Source organism: Cucurbita maxima, unplaced genomic scaffold (genome assembly GCF_002738345.1).
Source record: "Cucurbita maxima cultivar Rimu unplaced genomic scaffold, Cmax_1.0 Cma_Scf00041, whole genome shotgun sequence".
In the NCBI taxonomy this organism is placed as follows: Eukaryota; Viridiplantae; Streptophyta; class Magnoliopsida; order Cucurbitales; family Cucurbitaceae; genus Cucurbita; species Cucurbita maxima.
In genome coordinates, this window is record NW_019272057.1 from 822568 (window position 1) to 843348 (window position 20781).

General features: G+C 36.5%; 3 protein-coding genes across 9 annotated transcripts; all 3 read left to right on the forward strand.

Annotated features, from left to right (window-relative positions):
* Positions 1 to 347: 347 nt before the first annotated feature.
* Positions 348 to 2468, forward strand: LOC111469891 (high mobility group B protein 3-like). Its single transcript, XM_023115357.1, has 7 exons — positions 348 to 489; positions 1037 to 1144; positions 1274 to 1331; positions 1475 to 1519; positions 1745 to 1825; positions 1945 to 2052; positions 2179 to 2468. Exons 1-6 carry the CDS (start codon positions 440 to 442, stop codon positions 2050 to 2052), a joined length of 450 nt encoding a protein of 149 aa, XP_022971125.1. The 5' UTR covers positions 348 to 439; the 3' UTR covers positions 2179 to 2468.
* LOC111469752 (glutamate receptor 3.7-like) lies at positions 2179 to 11047 on the forward strand. Of its 3 annotated transcripts, none has more exons than XM_023115164.1 (9): positions 2179 to 2237; positions 3865 to 3947; positions 4081 to 4379; positions 5261 to 5618; positions 5774 to 7095; positions 7418 to 7695; positions 7795 to 7826; positions 8791 to 9200; positions 10362 to 11047. In XM_023115164.1, the coding sequence occupies exons 4-9, from the start codon at positions 5363 to 5365 to the stop codon at positions 10779 to 10781; spliced, it is 2718 nt and encodes a 905-aa protein (XP_022970932.1). In that variant the 5' UTR covers positions 2179 to 2237; positions 3865 to 3947; positions 4081 to 4379; positions 5261 to 5362; the 3' UTR covers positions 10782 to 11047. The 3 variants fall into 3 exon arrangements, with proteins under 3 accessions (XP_022970932.1, XP_022970931.1, XP_022970934.1); XM_023115163.1 differs by having other exon boundaries at positions 5299 to 5618; XM_023115166.1 differs by having other exon boundaries at positions 5299 to 5618; positions 8791 to 9204; positions 10362 to 10538.
* A 1794-nt stretch (positions 11048 to 12841) lies between these two features.
* LOC111469748 (glutamate receptor 3.4-like) lies at positions 12842 to 19288 on the forward strand. Of its 5 annotated transcripts, none has more exons than XM_023115148.1 (7): positions 12842 to 12887; positions 13244 to 13658; positions 14840 to 16152; positions 16230 to 16507; positions 17305 to 17336; positions 17436 to 17845; positions 18329 to 19288. In XM_023115148.1, the coding sequence occupies exons 2-7, from the start codon at positions 13370 to 13372 to the stop codon at positions 18833 to 18835; spliced, it is 2829 nt and encodes a 942-aa protein (XP_022970916.1). In that variant the 5' UTR covers positions 12842 to 12887; positions 13244 to 13369; the 3' UTR covers positions 18836 to 19288. The 5 variants fall into 5 exon arrangements, with proteins under 5 accessions (XP_022970916.1, XP_022970917.1, XP_022970918.1 ...); XM_023115149.1 differs by having other exon boundaries at positions 15344 to 16152; XM_023115150.1 differs by lacking the exon at positions 18329 to 19288 and having other exon boundaries at positions 17436 to 17463; positions 17544 to 17695.
* The last annotated feature ends 1493 nt before the right edge of the window (positions 19289 to 20781 follow it).

The following is a 20781-nucleotide window of genomic DNA, read 5'->3' on the forward strand; positions in this document are numbered from 1 at the left end:
CATTGTACCAATAAAAATTAATAAGAATGGCTACCCAGCCAATGGGGCATGGAGAATTTATTTCTTCTCATAAGCAAATATATGTTGGGACAATTTTGCCCAAGATGGCATTAATGCTTATTTATTTATAAATCCACAATTTCACAATCTACTAGACATGACCTAAAATAGTAATTTAACTTAAAAATCAAGTAAAATAATCTACCTTTTCCGTACAAGAGGAAGCGACGCGCGTTTGAACTCACCTCTCCTCGGTAACCAACGTATCGTGGTCATTTCCCGCCAAAATGAAGGAATTTTGGATGCATATTATTTAGTTTAACATTTCGAATTAATTTCGCATCACACATTATATAAAACCGTTCTCTTCTCCTTCTCTGTTCGTTCGATCACTCTCCCTCTCTTTCTCTACCAGTCCGCCTAATTCTAGAAAGCCACCATGAGAGCTCTGAAGAACGCCGTTGTCACTCACAAGAAGCCTAACGCAGAGTAATCCTCTTCTTCTTGCTGATTTGATCTTCTTGTTTTAGTTTTTTTTTTTTTTTTTTTTCTTTGTCTTGAATAAGTTTTCACATTCTTTGTATATGTTTCTTATCTTCTCCTGTACGATTAGTTTCTTTGATTCTGCAAGCTCTCCTCAGTTGCGATGTTGTACTCTCTGTCTCTGTATATTTGTGTTCTTGTGCTTTCTAGGTAATGTACGTCCATTTTTTTTTTCTACTATTTTGTAATGTTTTGCCTCTTTGTATATTTGTAATTGAGATGAACTTCACCGCATGCGTTTGTTTCTAAATCAGTTTTGTTAGTTTTGTTTTCCTACACGAGGCTTCTTCACTTCTTTGAACCTCAACTATTCCACTGATATTATTTCCTTATTCTGCTCTCAATCGTTGTTTCGGAATTAAATCAAATAACTGTTGTAACTCTTGTATTTTCCGTACGATTTGGCTCATTTGAATGTGCTCCTGAAGTTTTTATGCAACTTGCCATCTCCTTTTCATGATGTGTGATTTTATTACTGATATACTGTCCGAAGGATGCTGAAAAAGAGGAAAGCTGAGATGAAATCCACGAAAAGCAACAAAGCCATGAAGAAAGACCAGAATGCTCCTAAACGTCCAGCCACAGCGTTCTTCATTTTCATGTAAGTATAATTTATAATTTGGCTCTAGTGTTAGATAGAATCTGCTTTATTTTAAAACCTTTCTTTACACTCTAGCTTGCATTATATTTATTCGTTCTGATTTCGATTTCTTGTTTTGGCAAATGATAGGGAGGAATTTAGAAAGACGTTCAAGGAGAAGTTTCCTGATGCAAAAGCTGGTCCAGCTGTGAGATTTAATACTCTTGTTTTAATCAGCATACCTTTCTATTTATTCCTCCACTTTTATTTAAATACGACCGAGTGGATGATCAGAAGACTTGTCGAGTACTTAGCCAGATTTGTGGCTATCTGTGTTTCGTTATTTTGCAGGTTGGTAAAGCTGGCGGTGAGAAATGGAAATCAATGTCTGATGCTGTAAGATTATGATCACTTATTTTTGGACTATTTCATAGAAAATTAGTTCGTGACTAAACAGTTATTAGTGAGTAACTTTAAGAATAAATGATTTTGTAATAAGATTGGAAGCTAATTGTTGTACTTTAGTTAAAAGATTGTTAACGTTTTACACTACGTGTTTGCTTCGCTAGTCATCAGAATTATTAACGATACAAGTTTGTGGTACTTGTTTTTCTTCCTCAGGAAAAAGCTCCTTACGCTGAAAAATCTTTGGGACGGAAGGCAGAGTACGAGATAGCTCTTGAAGTGTACAAGAAGAAACTCGTAACTCTATTCTCTTCTCTCATTTCGTTCCTTCGGCTTCACTTTGTCTGAACATCACCTGGTTTCATTTATTATCTGTTTGTCCCTATCTCTCTTCTCTAAGATCTCATGGTTTTCAGAATTGCTCTGTGGCCGCTGAAGCTGAAGTTGAATTGTCAACAGAATCACAGAAATCAACCTCTGATGTCCGTGATGACGCAGAGCAAGAAGCTAGCTCTAGCTCTTAGGTATTTTTTTTCCTATCTAAAGTTGTCATACACAAATGCACATGCATGCTAAAGCACAGGCGTGTGCCATATCATCTTCCCTTTGTTCTTCTAGATGTTGATTTTGTCTTATACCGTTGCAAGCAGCTGATATTTGGCTTCCTACATCATCCGCCAAGATTTGCAGAACTTCAGGACCCTTGGAGGTAACAGAATTTCATATATTTTTAAATAAAAGTTGCATGATTGTAGACAAGAAGCTAGCAAGTGCAAAGAGAGTCGAGAGGAAGCTAGAAGAAATTGCACAACTCTTTTAACAATTTTAGAACAAAATTAGGATTTTCCTTGGATGCAGTTGTATATTCTGCGTACTTCTCTGCTTTGGTGGTGAACTGAATGTTTCACTTCTCTCTGGTTAACAAGGGTGCATTCCGGAAGATTGGAGTAGATCGACTTTGATAAGAAATTTAGAAAATATAAGGATTTGAAACTTATCAAAACAATAGATAAAATCCAACTTTCACATTAATTTTTTTAATTCTTTTTTTAAAAAAACATTTGTATTTTTAGTTATTTTTTTAAACATTATATACATAACACTATATTTAAATTTTGAAAAACTTGAATTTTAAAAATATATATAAAAAGCAGGCAACAATAACGTGTTTACAACTTTTAATTTTAAAACAAAAAATCAACGACTAGTTTGCTATCAAATATGTCTCCAAGAATTTCTTACTAACCATCATTTAATTTTGAACCAACAAGTCAGAGATGCATAATTTTCTTACCAAGAGAAAAAGGAGAGAACATACTACTAATAATAATCATTATATTATTATTATTGAAAAAGAGTTTAGTGATTGTCGGCTTATTACTATTAATCCATGAACAAATATTGTTCTATCAAATATTAATATAAAGCCTCGACAGCAAAAACAATCGAAGTCAAACCCTTATCCCACTTGTACAAATGGATCGTTTTTTTTTAAATAATAGGCAAAATTTGGAACCTTTGTTAAATTTAAAAAAAAAAAAAAACAATTCTTTTTAATATATCTCAGTTGATTATACTATACAATCTAACATATTCTTCTGCTATTTGGATAAATTATATATAAGAAAGAAAGAAAAAAGATTCCCCTTCTCAAATCTCGAATCTCAAGTACACCTGTTAATAAATCTTTATTCTATATTTTTGTCTAAAACAATTAATTTGTCACTTTCTTCTCCTACAATACAGCTGGAACCATTTTAAAATTTTGAATTTCTATTAAGTTCGCAGGTTTAAACCAAGATATCAGTAATAAATCAATATTTGAAAAAAAATATATTAGTTATGAAATATATATTTATATTTGTTAATATTTTTACCAATAATTTGATTAGTAATATATTTTATTTTATTCCGAATTTATATTTTCTTTATTGGTAAGTATTAGTTAGTAATTTGTTTAAACTTGTGAATAGCAATAAATATGGAACTTTCCATCCCAATTTTATTTCTAGTTTTTTTTTCAAATCTATCTCCAATCTCAATCTCGGTAAAGTTGAACAGTTCGACTACCCAACCCACAATCTCAATTTGGGTAAAGTTTAAGAGTTAACTACCCAACCTGTTGCAACAATTTTGGTGTTTTAAAGATGGGTGAGAATAAGATTACAAGTTCATGTTTTAAAATGTAATTATCCCACCTATTTAAGGGTAATTAAATAAATTAGGAAAAATTACGAAAATTCGGTTCAGCATTTTCTTCCTTCTTGTTATGGTTCTCTCTTATAAATTACGAAAATTGCTGTATGGTATTGTATCATCACCACGTGTTATTACAGAAATTTATGGATCTTCCTCATCCAATCAGAAATTGCAGTTGAAAACAATGCAAATGGTCCTCCCTCCCCTCCCTCCTATGAAGGTACCACTGTTGTTAGTCGTTATGCGTTTCTTCAAGTGTTTGTGATGCGTACTTCTTTGACTCACTGTGAAGTTCCGTTTTCAAAGTAGATTATAATGCTGAATTTGTAATTCAATATGATATGTTCTTTCAGTTTGATTCAGTGATTGGAGTGTGGTTCGATGGCTCTCGAGGAAAGAAACCTTGCGGTTCAGTGATTCTTTGCTTCGACGAACAGATGAGGAAGAGGAGAGAAATTTTGTGTTTATTTTCTGTGAACTTGCAGTTGTTTAGTCTGTTCTGTAACAGTGGTGATTCGGTGGACTTTGTCGGAGAACTGCTCGGAGTTGTAAGCATCGATTAACAATGATTGGTGGGATCATCGGCGGAACCAGCACCACGTTGTTAAACAGGTTTTGGGCGTCAATCGGATACGTGCATTAATGGGCAACAGTAAGTTTCTTTTATCAATCCTTAGAGCTTTTTGGTTATGGAAGTCAATTTTTCTTCTCTTTTACGTTCTTTGGTTTTGCGTTTGTTTAGGATGATATGTTTTTCTGGAAAGTAAACCAATGGCTTCGTTTTGTTTTATCATTAATAATATAGGATTTGAATGAGTTCCTCGACAAGATGTGCTCAATCCCCCTTGACTTGTTTTCCTTGTCTTCCTCTGTACTTATTATTGTCCTGTTTACTATAGATGATTTTAATGAAATAGCCCGATTGTGTTAGGAACCACTATCCCCTATCGTAGTATAATATTGTCCACTTTGAGTATAAGCTTTCGGGGCTTTATTTTTTGTTTTCTCCAAAGGCCTGGTACCAATAAAAATGTATTCTTTACTTATAAACTCATGATCAACCTCTTTATTAGTCGATGTGGGACACCCCTCCTAATAATCCTCCTCTCGGACAAAGTACACCATAGAACCTCCTCTAAGGCCTATGGAGCCCTCGATCAGCCTCCCCTCAATCGAGGTTCGACTCCTTTTCTTTGGAGCCCTCGAACAAAGTACACTCTTTGTTCGACACTTGAGGATTTTATTGACACGGCTAAGTTAAGAACATTACTCTGAGACCATGTTAGAAATCACAACTCTCTACAAATGGTATGATATTGTCCACTTTGAGCATAAGTTTTCATAGTTTTACTTTTGGTTTTCAGACCTCATATCAATAGATATGTATTCCTTACTTATAAAATAATCCCATCCGTTTATTCATTAGGAGGTCTATAACAGAAGTGGCAGTAGGTAGTTCTGTAATGAAACTTGTAGGTGTAATGCATGTTCTAATGTGGGCTGCGTTCTTGATCTCCTTCTCTTCAATTAAAGTTTTCCAGGTTATCACCAAAAGCTCTTTGCCTATTCAGCACTCTCCGGCTCTGTGAAAGCTTGCATTAGTCAGCTTTGAGTCTTCCTGGTCAAGGCTCGCTCATGGAGAGCTTATTAATTCTTACATTGATTGGTTCAATATGGGCATGTCTTGCTGGTTCTGCATGTTGCCAAAGGCCAGCAGTTGTGAACATTGGTGCAGTTTTCACTTTTGATTCAGTTATAGGAAGAGCCGCGAAGGTGGCAATGGAAGCTGCAGTTTCTGATGTTAATGCAGATCCTTCCATTCTCAATGGAACAAAGCTGAATTTGGTCATGGCAGACACTCATTGCAATGTTCTCTTGGGCTTTATTGGAGGTACTTCACTACACACAACTTCATTCATATTATATTAGAGCATTTTGGCGACATTTTTTGAAATTTAGTATTGGAATTCTTATTCTATATTGAATTTTTTTGATGTCTTCTTGTCTTACGTTACACTTTCTGACTTCTGCCCCCATGTGTGGCAGCTTTCCATGTTCTTGAGAAAGACGTGGTAGCCATCGTTGGGCCTCAATCTTCAGTTGTGGCTCATATGGTTCTACAGATTGCTAACAATCTCCAAGTGCCTCTTATATCATATGCTGCCACCGATACAACTTTATCTGCTCTCCAATTCCCCTTTTTTCTACGGACTACTCACAGTGACTCCGATCAAATGACTGCATTAGCAGAATTAATCGACTTTTATGAGTGGAAAGAGGTGATCATGATCTTTGTAGATGATGATTATGGTAGAAATGGAATATCCACTTTAACTGATGAACTTGACAAGATGTTTAAAATTTCTCATAAAATACCCTTACCTTCTCTGTTTCATCTCAGAGAAATCACGGACATACTCAATAAATCCAAGCTGCTTGGCCCTCGTGTCTATGTTGTTCATGTCAATCCTGATCCTAAATTAAGGATCTTCAAAATAGCTCATCAACTTAATATGATGACTAGTGATTATGTGTGGCTGGCAACAGATTGGCTTTCTACTACCTTAGATTCAATTCTTCCCATGAACAAATCCTCTCTAAACATCCTTCAAGGAGTGGTTGTTCTTCGTCAACATACTCCTGAATCCAGCCAAAAAACAACATTATGGTCTCGGTTAAGGAATTATTCATTGAATGTCTATGCTCTTAGTGCCTATGATACCATTCAAGTACTTGCACGCTCAATCGATAAGTTTCTGAATGAAGGTAGGAGCACTACCTTCTCTTTGAAGAATAAGTTTCATGATTTAAATACAACTAAAATGCCATTGGGGAAGCTCAAAGTATTTGATGATGGTGCTCTTCTTTTGAGCATATTGTTGCAGACAAAATTTACTGGTTTAAGTGGTCGGTTCGAGTTCAATTCGGATCGGAATATCTTCAGCAGAGGTTATGAGGTGATTAATATCGATCAGACCGGGTTGCATACAGTTGGTTATTGGTCAAATATCACAGGCTTTACAATCCAATCACCTGAAACTCTGAAGCAGAAACGAATTAGTTATACTCATCTAAACCAGACTCTTGGCAATGTTACCTGGCCTGGTGGGAAGACAGCAAAACCACGTGGATGGGTGATTGCAGACAATGAAAGACCGTTGATCATTGGAGTGCCACTTCGAGTAAGTTTCGTTGAATTTGTTACAGTAAGCAATGGAAGCAACAAGAACATTGAAGGATATTGTATTGATCTGTTCAATGAAGCAAGAAAGCTGGTCCCGTATGATGTTCCTTACAGATTTATACCTTTTGGTAATGGCTACTCCAATCCTTGTTATAACGACCTTGTGAACAACGTTCCCAACGGTGTAAGTAAACATTACATTTGTTAGGTTATAGAGTCTGCTGCTTATTTATAGCTTATTCAACCATTATACCTAGTAAAACTATAAGTTATATATATAGTGAACCGAACCATATATATACGCTTAGATAGTAAGTCATCAATACAAAACCTTTAGTCAATATTCCTCCCTGTATTTTCTCTCTTCTGTTTTTTTTTTTTTTTTTTTTTGTTGATCTAGATCAAATATGTGCATTGTTGTTGCGTGATCATAACCATATTATCTACTTGTTTGTTGTCTAAAGAGAATGAAGCCTTTACTTTCTCTTGTTTTTTCATTGTGATAGATATTTGATGCAGCTGTTGGAGATATTGCAATTGTAGCCAACCGCACAAGGATTGTGGATTTTTCTCAGCCTTTTGCTTCTACTGGTCTTGTTATTGTGGCTCCAATCAAAAATTCAAAATCAAATGCTTGGGTTTTCCTTAAGCCATTTACAGTAGAGATGTGGTGTGTTACCTCGGCGTCGTTTTTTATGATCGGCGCGGTCATATGGCTTCTTGAGCATCGAGTAAACGATGATTTCCGTGGTCCACCAAAGAGGCAGCTTGTGACAGTAATACTGTAAGTGATCTGAAGGTTGTTGGCTTATTATTCAGTAAATGGTTGATACACATTTCCTTTACAAATAAGTTGGTCTTTGAAAATGTTTCCATCTTGCAGGTTCAGCTTCTCAACCTTGTTTAAAACAAACCGTAAGATATCTGTATTTTACTTTTGATTCTTCTATTTGTTGTTTCGTTTTCTTGTGTTCTATAATAAATGGTTGAGGATGGTTGGGAGGGAGTCCACGTTGGTTAATTTAGGGAATGATCGTGGGTTTATAAATAAGGAATACATCTCCATTGGTACGAGGTGTTTTGGGAAAGCCTAAAACAAAGTAATGAGAGCTTATGTGCAAAGTGGACAATATCATACCATTGTGGAGAGTCGTGATTTCTAACATGTTATCAGAGTCAAGCCCTTAACTTAGTCATATCAATCGAATTCTCAAATGTCAAACAAAAAAGTTGGGACCTTCGAAGGTGTAATCAAAAAGTGTCGAACAAAGGGTGTACTTTGTTCGAGGGCTCTAGAGAACGGAGTTGAACCTCAATTAATGGGAGACTGTTCAAGGGCTCTATAGGCATTTAGGGAAGCTCTATAGTGTACTTTGTTCGTGGGGAGGATTGTTGAAGATTGTTGGGAAGGAGTCCCATGTTGGCTAATTTAGGAAATGAACCTGGGTTTATGAGTAAGAAATACATCTCCATTGACATGAGGCTTTTGAAGAAAGCTCAAAACAAAGTCATGAGAGCTTATGCTCAAAGTGGACAATATCATACTATTGTAGAGAGTCGTGGTTCCTAACAACAAAGACGGTCTAAAATAAGAAGAAACAGAATCATCAAGTGGGCTTCATACGGAGCAAGTTCAACTCGAAGTCGGACTTTTAACTAGGACTATATAAGAGAAATCAAGCTCCAACAGCTTATCATTTAGTCCACTCTATTCTCACTATGTTATGATTATAAATAAGAACAAATTTATATATTCAAAAAACGAGAATCAGGCTTATTAATATTTCTGCTTCAATTTACCTAAAAAAAAATACTTGCTGTTATCTACTGTTCACTTGAATTGATGTGGTAAATGTTTGACAAGATTTCTATATTACAGAGGAAGATACTGTAAGTCCACTTGGACGCATGGTAATGGTGGTGTGGCTGTTCTTATTGATGGTTATCACATCAAGCTACACAGCTAGTCTCACTTCAATCCTTACAGTTCAGCAGCTTTCATCTCCCATTAAAGGACTTGATGACTTGATTACCAGTGAACACCCAATTGGGTACCAGGTTGGATCGTTTGCATATAGCTATCTGACCGAGAGCCTTTACCTTCCACGATCGAGGCTTGTACCTCTAGGCTCTCCTGAAGAGTATGAATCAGCACTGTTGAAGGGGCCATTCAAAAAAGGAGGGGTGGCGGCTGTTGTTGATGAACTGCCATATATGGAGTTATTCTTGTCAGGGAGGAACGACTTTGGAATGATCGGTCAGCCATTCACCAAGAGTGGATGGGGATTTGTGAGTACCCTTCTTTAACTACAGCAGGAGATAACTGTGGACATACATTAGTAGGTGAATTAGGACTGCTAGGAGATAACGGTGGATTTATGAGTAGCCTCTTCCTCTAAGACCTATGGAGCCCTCGAATAGCCTCCCTTTAATCAAGACTCGACTCCTTTTCTTTGGAGCTCTCGAACAAAGTACACTCTTTGTTCGACACTTGAGTCACTTTTGACTATATCTTCGAGGCTCACAACTTCTTTGTTCAACGTTTGAGGATTCTATTGACATGACTATGTTAATGACAAGACTTTGATACCATGTTAGAAATCACGAACCTCTTCAATGGTATGATAGACTTTGATACCATGTTAGAAATCACAAACCTCTACAATGGTATGATATTGTCCACTTTGAGCCTAAGCTCTCGTGACTTTGCTTTTAGTTCCCTCAAAAGATCTCATATCAATAGAGATAGTATTCCTTATAAACCTATGATCTTCCCCTTAATTAGCCAATATGAGACTCCCTCCGAATCATTGTGAACAATTATGTCCATTTATAATTTGTTTTATGCTAGATGATTTGAGCGTTAATGTCTGTGCTAATCTTAATTATTCTTGGTACGGTTAGTTTTATGAAGTTTTTTTTTATTAATCATAATATCACTTTGGAGAATCTCTCTCCACGGCTAGGCTACTACGTTTTCTTATTTGAAATTCCAGGTCTGGCTCTAGTGGGAGGTCTGCACGACGGGCTATTAGCTCAGTAGTAGAGCATGCCCCAGATAATTGTGTCATCGTGCCTGGGCTGTGAAGACTCTGAGCCAAAGATAGTTCAACGAGCTCATTAGTGTCTGAGTCTGTCTTTCTCTGGTTTTTTTTAGAAGAATGAATGTTTTCTTTCGATCTCAAAAACTATTAGCTCTGTTGGATTTTAAACTAGTGTCACTGGTTAGTGTAACAGCTCAAGCTCACTGCTAGTAGATAGTATCTGTTTTGGTCCCTTACGTACGGACGTCATCCTCACGCATTTTAAAAATTTTGAGGGAATGCCCGTAAAAGAAAGTCCAAAAAGAACAATATCTGCTAGCGTGGACTTGAGCCGATACAGTTAGTATCCCTATGTTACTCTTTTCATGGAATAGTTGCACTCCATTAATGTAAAACTTTCTACCAGGCTTTTCAGAGAGGATCTCCACTTGCAGTAGACATTTCAACCGCAATTCTAAAGCTGTCCGAGAATGGAAAACTTCAGAAGATCCATGAGAAGTGGTTCTGCAAGAAGGGTTGTCCTGGAGAGAGGAGAAGGAAATCTGAGGCTAACCAACTTCACTTACTCAGCTTCTGGGGTCTATATCTGTTGTGCGGTGCCTTTTCACTCGCTGCTCTTCTCATATTTTTGCTCCGAATCGTTCGACAATTCGCTCGATACATAAGACAGCAGCAGAAGGAATCTTCCCATGCAGAGATGGTATCATCTAATTCAAACTCGAGCTGGATTCATGTCGTATACAAGTTTATCGACTTCGTCGATGAAAAGGAAGAAGCCATCAAGAGACTTTTTCGAAAGAATGATACTCAGAATCAGGCTAACTGATAGCTTATTGATGTGCATTGGAAAGGCTTGAAGGTAAATCTTGCAGATTGGATCTTATGTTAGAAAAATATTATGTATTGTTCTTCCATTGCTGGAAAGTTACCCAAAATTTAGTGTTCATGTAAATAAGACTGCAACATTGAGATCTTAATCACTCCCATGTTTGAATGGTAAAATTCTGTAAGATGAGACAAGTATGATATGTCTGATTGCTATCAGTGTTTCATTCTATATGAAGTGATCAAATTTGGTAAGTTGACATTTAATTAAGTGTATATTAGGATTATGTTGTAAGAGCGTAGAAACCTTCTCCTAGCTGACGTGTTTTAAAGCCTTGATGGGAAACCCGAAAGGAAAAGCACAAAGAAGACAATATCGGCTAGCGGTGGGTTTGGGCTTGAGCTTGGGCTTGAGTCGTTACAAATGGTATTAGAGTTAGACACGGGATGATGTGTCAACCTTCTCACTGTTCCCCGAAGGAGGTGGATTTGGTAGCGGTCCCACATCGATTAGAGAAAGGAACGAGTGCCGCAACCCGGACCCAACCCCGAACCCAACACGAAAATAGAGGGTTGGGTTGGGTTGGGTTGTGAAAATTTTCGAGTTGGGTTGGGTTACCAATCCAACCAACCCGAACTTTTGGGTTGGGTCAAAAAAATCTCCAACCCGACCCAACCCGGACCATACATCCGTAGTTGACCGTGTCTTGGGTACACTAAGTCGGGTGGATTTAAATAAATAAAAAAGAAATAGTTGGTGGGGTCCACACCGTGCCACGTGTTTCCCCTCTCTATACAGTAGGACACGTCAGATATTGGATACTCTCCTATTGACAGCCTCCACTTGGTACCCTCAATCAATTTATTATACTTATTATATTATTTTAAAAACAATTTTTATTATACTTCAAATTTTGTTTTTTAGACAATATTTTAAATTTTATTACTATATATGGTTAATTTTCCAAAAAGAAAAATCACAGCCAATATTTCCTATATAAATTTTAGAAAAAGAAAAAAGAATTTCATAGAGTATTTGTATTCCAACATTTGAATGTGATAATTTTTATATTTGAAAATGTTAAAATTTTAATTGACAGAGAATATATTAACAAAAAAAAAAAAAAATAGTACATAAAAAGATCTTTTATCGAAAAAATATAGAACATAAATGCAAGGAGAGGATAATTTATAGACTGCACCTACCACCAAACTATTTTTTGTACTTAATATTACAAAAATTAAATAAAATAAATTTAAATTTAAAGGAGGGAATATATTATTTTTTAAAATTTAAGTTCAAATAAAAACCCAAATCTCAACTACACAAATGTATTTCATTAATAATAATAATAATAATAATAATAATTTAATATATATTTAAAATTTTTGAAAATATCCGCCAAAGGTACTAAACGTGGATAACAATGACATTTCAATAAATTGTATAATAAATGTGTTTCAGAAAAAAAAAATGCACGGACTAAATTCATTTAATTCAATACTTTAATAATTTGAATTTCTCAACCAATTTCCACCAATTTTTTTTTATTTAACATGAAAATTTTGAATTGACTAGAATAAAATAAATATATTTTCATATAATCATTATTCATAAAGAAAATATAAACTTTTTAAATATATTTGCGTGTGTAAAGTAACGGATATAACTAAATTACATTTCAAGGAATAAAATTATCTTCAATATTATTTTAATAATATAAATTAAGATTCCATAATTCCTAGGTATCTACAATCATTAAAATATTAAACATAAGTTTAACAATAATATAAAAGCGTTGACCTTTGACCCAAGAACTAGAGAAAATAATTTAATACAATAATTACTCTAAAATTTTAACACGAATATTAATTAATTTAAAATAAAATGGTGTTACGTAAACCAAATCTGAACATTTTTTTTTAATAAAAAATATCCTAGACTGCCGTTGACTCAATTAATTTATTATTAACTTTTCCAATTCAAAATTGTTTATTATTTATCAATTACGCATCGTTTTATTATTATTATATATATATATATATATATATATAATTTGCTACGATTGACCTATGGAATACTGTTTCTTGGCGAACACTGAAGAGTGTAAGAACAAGAACTTGAACTTGTAGTTTTCCTATTTTTGAGCTCTGTTTTGATTTCATTTGTTTATAATCAATCAATCTCTGCACGTGATTTTCTTCAACTTGTTTGTATATTTTAATGGCATGTATTTTTGTAGAGTTCTTGAATTGATTATGGGGTTTTACAGTTCATTGGGAATGGGGTTTTGTTGGTAATGCTAAGAAATCTTTTGGGTGTTAATTACTTGATGGAGTTTGATATGAGATACTCCAAGTGGGTATTGATTATTATGAGTCTGGCTAGGCTGAGGATTACAATTTCAGTTGTGAAGTTGATGTTTAATCACTTTTTAGGAACTGGGTGTTCTTTTTTTTCAGGAACTTTGGGTTTATTCTGTAATGGAAGGGAAGTTTTGTGGAAAGACTTTGAAATAGGGACGGTGATGATTGTTCAGAGGGTGTTGATATCTTCAACAGGGATCATTTGTTCATCTTTTTGGAGCAATGTTGGTGTTTTGGGTTTGGAGGATTGTGATCAAAGCCAGAGTTGTGGTATTTGCATTGTTCTTTGGGGTATGGATGCCTTTGGGAGTGATTGGTGTGTCTCGAAACACGAGCGTGGTGAACGTTGGGGTTTTGTTCACTCATGATTCAGTTATTGGAAGGTCTGCACAGCCTGCAATTTTAGCTGCCATGGATGATGTTAATGCTGATAACAGTGTTCTTCCTGGAACAAAGCTGAACTTGATCTTACACGACACGAATTGCAGTGGATTTCTTGGAACAGTGGAAGGTACTGCTCAATCTTCTTTACTACATTTGAGATTGTTATGTCAATTAGGACTGTGAGAATCATGACTTGAAACTTAAATTTTATCTTGGAAATTGGTGTTAGTTCATATGGCTAATGGTTGCAGTTCTTATTTTGGTAGATTGTTCAGTAGTTTAGGCATCAAGGGTAGAAAATGATGCTCCTATTTGATTCTTATCTTATGCATCTGGAATAGGCTTCATGTTCTTGCATTGCCAAACATGTCTGCTGTTCTATTGATTTGGATTTCTGTGGGAGTTGAGAGATCTGTGAATGAGGTTTGAGTTGTTAGATTCAATATCTCTTTGTGGGTGTCGATCTCTCGTTCTTTTTTCTAATCATTGGACATGTCTGATTCATTAGATTGGAGTTCGTTTCTTAGTTAGTGTGAGATCTCACATCGGTTGGAGAGGAGAACGAAACATTGTTTATAAGGGTGTGGAAACCTCTCCTTAGTAGACACGTTTCGAAAACTTTGAGGGGAAGCCCAAAGAGGAATATCTACTAGCTGTGAGCTTGAGTGGTTACAAATGGTATTAAAGCTAGACAATGATGTGTCAGAGAGGAGGCTGAACTCCGAAGGGGTGGACATGAGGCGATGTGTCAGCAAGGATGCTGGGACTCGAAGGGGGTAGATTGGGGGGTCCCATATCAATTGGAGATGAGAACGAGTGTCAGCAAGGACGCTGGGTCCTGAAGGGGGTGGATTGTGAGATCCCACATCAGTAGGGAGAAGAACGAAAATAAGGGTGTGGAAACTTCTCCCAAGGAGAGGTGTTTCACAAACCTTAAGGTGAAGCCTGAAAGAAAAAGTCCAAATAGGACAATATTTGCTAGCGGTGAACTTGGGTTGTTACAAACGCTATCAGAGCCAGGCACCAGACGATGTGCCGAGAGGAGGCTGAACCTCAAAGAGGGGTGGACACGAGGCCGTGTGCTAGCAAGGATTCTGGGCCTCAAAGGGAATGGATTGGAAGGTTCCTCATCTATTAGAGAAAGATACTAGTGCCAACGACGTTGGGCCTCAAAGGAGGGTAGATTAGATGGTGAGATCCCACCTTAGTTGGACTACCGGATTCTTCTTGGGGCTAGTTCTTTTATACGTTCTTATATAATCTTATGCATTTATGGTGCTTCCTCCCTGCATTTGGACATGTATACAGCCTTGCGGCTGATGGAAGATGAAGTAGTCGCCGCCATTGGCCCACAATCCTCAAACATCGCTCACTTCATTTCCCATATCATCAACGAACTCCACATACCCCTTCTATCATTTGGAGCTACCGATCCTACTTTGACCACACCACACTATCCATACTTTGTTCGAACCACACAGAATGATTACTTCCAAATGAACGCAATAGCTGATCTCATAGACCACTTCGGATGGAGAGAGGTCATAGCCATCTTTGTAGATGATGACAATGCCAGAAACGGGATATCAGCATTGAACGATGCCTTAGCAAAGAAGCGTGTCAGGATCTCATACAAGGCCACCTTCTCTCCTGGCTCCCCCACTAGCGTGATAAATGACTTATTGGTATCAGTAAACCTCATGGAATCTCGTGTTTATATTGTTCATGTTAATCCCGACACTGGTTTATCAATATTCACCATTGCTAAGAAACTTGAAATGATGAACAGTGACTATGTCTGGATTGCAACAGATTGGCTTCCTTCTATTCTTGATTCATTTGAAACAAACAATCATGATGTAATGAATCATTTACAAGGAGTTGTTGCTCTTCGCCACCACACCCCTGATAGCAATCTCAAGAATAACTTCGCCTCCAAATGGAACACTACAAGCTTCAACTCTTATGCACTTTATGCATATGACTCTGTTTGGTTAGCAGCCAGAGCTCTCCACACATACTTTCAAGAAGGTGGCAATGTATCATTTTCTAATGACCCAAAGTTACATGAAAACAATGGAAGCAAGCTGCAGCTAACCTCACTTAGAGTGTTCAATGGCGGCGAACAACTTCTAGAGACAATCAAGAGAACCAAGTTCAAAGGTGTAAGTGGGTTGGTTCAATTTGGTGATGACAGAAACTTGATTCATCCAGCTTATGATATCATGAACATTGGAGGAACTGGCATGCGTAGAATTGGCTACTGGACAAATTATTCTGGTCTATCAACAATGACGCCAGAGAGTTCATATTCAAAGCCTCTTAATGCTACCCCAAATGGCCATCTCTACACTGTAATATGGCCTGGTGAAGCAACAGCCGTTCCTCGTGGATGGGTGTTCCCGCACAACGGGAAGCCATTGCAAATTGTAGTGCCTAACCGTGTGAATTACAAGGCTTTTGTGATTAAAGACAAGAGCCCACTAGGAGTTAAAGGGTATTGTATTGATGTGTTTGAAGCTGCTATAAACTTGTTGCCATATCCAGTTCCTCACGCATATATATTAAAGGGAGATGACAGTCTTGATTACAACAATCTTGTTTATGACGTTTCACAGAATGTGAGTACTTGGCTTTGCTTCATGGTATGTTTATATTTGGTGGTATGCTTATTTTGACGATATTGTCCCATGTTTAGAGATATGATGCAGCTGTTGGTGATATTATGATTGTAACGAATAGGACGAAGTATGTGGACTTCACACAACCATTTATGGAGTCTGGACTTGTGGTTGTTACTGTTGTTAAAGAGAAGAAGTCGAGTCCATGGGCTTTTCTCAGTCCCTTTACTGTTCAAATGTGGGCTGTCACTGCAATACTCTTTGTTTTTGTTGGAGCTGTTGTTTGGATTCTTGAGCATCGGAGTAATGAAGAGTTTCGTGGTTCACCAAGGCAACAAATAATCACAGTATTTTGGTTAGTGTGCTTAAACTCATTACACACGCTTTAACTTTTCTGAGGCACCTGTTTTACCGCCCAAGCCCATCGCTAGTGGATATTGTTTATTTTGGGCTATCACTTATTGCCACCAACCTCATAGTTTTAAAACGTGTCAGGGAGAGATTTCTACACCCTTATAAGGAATGCTTTGTTTCCCTCACAATCCACATTGGTTGGAGAGGGGAACGAAGCATTCTTTATAAAGGTGTGAAAACTTGTCTCTAGTAGATGCGTTTTAAAAACCGTGAAGTTGACGACGATACGTAACGAGCTAAAGCGGACAATATCTACTAGCAGTGGGCTTTGGCTGATACAAATGGTATCAGAGCTAGACACTGGGCGGTGTACTAGTGAGGACGCAGGGCCCCCAAGGGGTGGATTGTGAGATCTCACATCGGTTGGAGAGGGGAACAAAACATTCCTTGTAAGGGTGTGGAAACCTCTCTCTAGTAGATGCATTTTAAAAACCGTGAGGCTAATGGCAATACGTAACGGGCCAAAGCAGACAATATCTGCGAGGATGCTGGACCCTCAAGGGGATGGATTGTGAGATCTCACATCGGTTGGAGAGGGGAACAAAACATTTCTTATAAGAGTGTGAAAACTTCTCTCTAGTAGACGCATTTCGACAGTACGTAAGGGGTCAAATTAGACAATACCTAATCGCGGTGGGAGCTTGCCATTTAGTTTAAGTCTTATGTATGGCTGAATCTTGCATTGTTGCTTCCTGACTTCTCTTACAAAATTAGAGCTCAACTGTGTCCTCCTTGCAGGTTTAGCTTCTCGACAATGTTCTTTTCTCACAGTAAGTTTCTTCAGCCCAAAAGCTCAAGTTTTCTTCATTGATCCTACTCTATATATGCTCAAAACCCAACCAATTTGTTGACTGTCTGTCTTGGTGCAGAGGAAAACACTGTAAGCACCCTTGGACGGTCGGTGCTTATAATATGGCTCTTTGTTGTGTTAATTATCAATTCAAGCTACACAGCTGGTTTGACATCTATCTTAACAGTGCAGCAGCTAACTTCAAAGGTTGAAGGGATTGATAGCTTAATCTCTAGCACCGATGCCGTAGGAATTCAAGAAGGCTCATTTTCATTGAATTATCTGATTCATGAGCTGAATATAGCAGCTTCTAGGATCGTTCAGCTGAAGAGCCAGGAGGAATATATGGATGCTCTTCGCCGTGGACCTGCAAATGGTGGGGTAGCCGCCATTGTAGACGAGCTTCCTTATGTCGAGCTTTTCCTGTCGGGCACTAATTGTGTCTTCAGGACTGTCGGGCAGGAGTTCACTAAAAGTGGATGGGGATTTGTAAGTATTAATCCAACTTTTTTCTCGGTCCAACTCGATAGGAATTAGGTTCACTTTGAGCATAAGCTCTCGTGGTTTTGTTTTTGGGCTTCCCGAAAAAAGCCTCGTACCAATGGAGATGTATTCGTTACTTATAAACTTGAACAGTCTTCCCTTAATCGAGGCTTGACTCCTTCTCTAGAGTTCTCGAATAAAGTACACTCTTTGTTCGACACTCGAGTCACTTTTGACTACACCTTCGAGACTCACAACTTCTTTGTGACATTTGAGGATTTTATTGGCATGTCTGAGTTAAGGGCATGACTCTGGTTCTATATTAGAAATCACGACTCTCCACAATGTTATTATATTGTCCACCTTAGACATAAGCTCTCATGACTTTGTTTTTGGACTTCCTCGAGAGGCATCATACTAATATAGATGTATTCCTTACTTATAAGCCTATGATAATTCCCTAAACTATTCAACAATTCTCTGTCTCAGGCATTCCTAAGGGACTCTCCTTTGGCGGTTGATTTGTCAACAGCCATTCTTCAACTCTCAGAGAAGGGCGATCTTCAAAAGATTCATGACAAATGGCTATCACGAACGGATTGTTCGAAGAATCTCAACCAAGTCGACGCAATCCAACTATCACTAACTAACTTCTGGGGGCTGTTTCTAATTTGTAGCATTGCTTGCATTGTTGCTCTTTTGATATTCTTCGGTAGAGTAGCATTCCAATATCGAAGAGCTACCCCGGAAGCCCAGCCTGAAGTCGAGGAGACCCAACCTGATAGGACGGGATGCTTCAGTCGTACTACTAGCTTCATCCAATTTCTAGATAAAAAAGAAGTCAAAAAGGCTAAAGGAAAATCCATTGATATCAACCCAGCTGGCCAGAGCTCTGAGGGCCACCCTGATGAACTCAAAAAGGCTAAAGGAAAATCCATTGATATCAACCCAGTTGGCCAGAGCTCTGAGGGCCACCCTGATTCACAGCCTCGTTAGCGCTTGCCCCTCGTCCTGGGGTGGAAAAAGCCTCAATCCCTGTTCTTATTGGACTTTTTGGGTTCCTTTTATTTTCATGTCTTGTATAATGCATAAACTACAAACGTCACAATGAACCTCTAGTAATTTTGTTTTTGAGAACTTGTAAATTCATGATGAAAACTTTTTAATTAACCGATATGGGACTTCTCTCCCAACAATCCTCCCCTCAAACAACACCATATAGCATTTCCTAAGAGGCCTATGAAGCCCTCGAACGAACAAAGTACACCCTTGAGTCTCTTTTGACTACACCGGCTAGTTGCTTCTTTTGTTCAAGATTTGATGATTCGATTAGCATGGCTAAGTTGAGAGCATGACTCTCATACTATGTTAAGAATCACGAATCTCTATAATGGTATGATATTGTCTACTTTGAGCATAAGCTCTTATGAGATCATGTTGTTATAAACCTATGATTAACTCGTTAATAAGCCGATCTGGAACTCCTCTCCCAACAATCCTCAACAGACACGGATCAATAAGCTTAACTCAGCCCGTATAAATCATATTTTAAGCATTTATATAAAACTCTAAAACATTGTTTGCAACATCACTTTTCTCTTCCTTAAAATATTTCATTTTTTTATCGAGGTTAAAAAGTGGAAGATCTACCCCAAGGGTATTTACGTCCAAGCTTAATTTAAAAATTCAATTTAAAAAATATAATTAGCATTTTTTGGTACGTGTAATGAATTTAGTCATTTTTCGAATTAGACGCCCTTTACCTTTTTGGACGCATTTTATTTTGTTGGGACCAAATTACCCCTAACAAGGAGTAAAAAACATAGGAAATACAAAGAAAATAATTGTTGAATTAAAATTGAAAATAAATAGATAAATAAATAGATTGGCCCACAGAAGATATTTATGAATCCCAAAAACTTGACCAAAAAATTGAAATAGTGCATACGTGTCCTATAGGGTTTTATTAAAGACAGAAAAAAGATGTGAATGACGTGGACGTAATGAGAAATCTTAGCCACAGATGGTTCGACCATCATAATTTAAATAAGTCACCAACTTTTCGTTTTTGTCGTTTTGTACACCTAACAAGATTCCTTGTCTCCTCATTTTTCATTCTTGCCTACGTGTCTTAACATCCTCCACCACATATATATTTTTTTAATTAAGAAATAAGAATTTAGTATTTGTAAGTTGTTTAGAATTTATTTGATAATATATAATATTGACTAATAAGATAAATGTTCAAATTTTCGTAAGAAATTGATTTTAGAAAATTACACGTGTTTCCTATCATTAAACCAAACCAAGAGAATTCTCAACAAAATTTAAAAAGAAAGGAAACTTTTTAAAATTTATTTCTTTAGTTTTAAAAAATTGGTTTGAGTTATGAAAATATTTGTAAATAATAGTAATAATTATTATTATTACAAGTAGTATTGTTTATAAAATTAAAAAATAAAAAATAAATTAATTATGAAAATAAACAGAAAAAAGAGAAAAGAAAATGACATGACATGATCGAACTCCAATGATGAAAATGGAGTTGGTCGGTTCAATAAGTTTGAAATTATGAACCTCCAAAGATATTTTGTAAATCACGTTATTGTTCAATATATTCATCTAAATTTAATAAAATAAAATAAAGCTCATTATATTTTGACTTTTTTGCAGTACAATAAATGTAGGGAATGGGAAAAAAAAATTATCTTTAGGATTAAATTAACGAAGTAATTTTCTAATTAAATTTAGGTAATGAAACTATATTAGTTATGATATATTCAACATTTTTTTAATTAATAAAACTATTTATGTATAAAATTAAATATTATATCTGACTTTCAATTTCAATTTTGTGTTTAAATTTTGTGTTTAGTACATTCCTAAATTAGAAGAAAAAAAGAGTGGGTTAAAAAGAGGGTAATTAAAAGTTTAAAAATTTA

Excerpts from the sequence above, each read along its gene's own strand:
- LOC111469748 (XM_023115148.1), top strand. The coding sequence starts at position 13,370 with ATGTTGGTGTTTTGGGTTTGGAGGATTGTGATCAAAGCCAGAGTTGTG. Across the intron at positions 13,659-14,839 it reads ATTTCTTGGAACAGTGGAAG|CCTTGCGGCTGATGGAAGAT; the intron begins GTACTGCTCAAT and ends ACATGTATACAG. Across the intron at positions 17,846-18,328 it reads CTAAAAGTGGATGGGGATTT|GCATTCCTAAGGGACTCTCC; the intron begins GTAAGTATTAAT and ends TCTCTGTCTCAG.
- LOC111469752 (XM_023115164.1), top strand. The coding sequence starts at position 5,363 with ATGGAGAGCTTATTAATTCTTACATTGATTGGTTCAATATGGGCATGT. Across the intron at positions 7,696-7,794 it reads CAGCTTGTGACAGTAATACT|GTTCAGCTTCTCAACCTTGT; the intron begins GTAAGTGATCTG and ends TCCATCTTGCAG. Across the intron at positions 7,827-8,790 it reads AACCTTGTTTAAAACAAACC|AGGAAGATACTGTAAGTCCA; the intron begins GTAAGATATCTG and ends TCTATATTACAG.
- LOC111469891 (XM_023115357.1), top strand. The coding sequence starts at position 440 with ATGAGAGCTCTGAAGAACGCCGTTGTCACTCACAAGAAGCCTAACGCA. Across the intron at positions 490-1,036 it reads CACAAGAAGCCTAACGCAGA|GATGCTGAAAAAGAGGAAAG; the intron begins GTAATCCTCTTC and ends TACTGTCCGAAG. Across the intron at positions 1,332-1,474 it reads ATGCAAAAGCTGGTCCAGCT|GTTGGTAAAGCTGGCGGTGA; the intron begins GTGAGATTTAAT and ends GTTATTTTGCAG.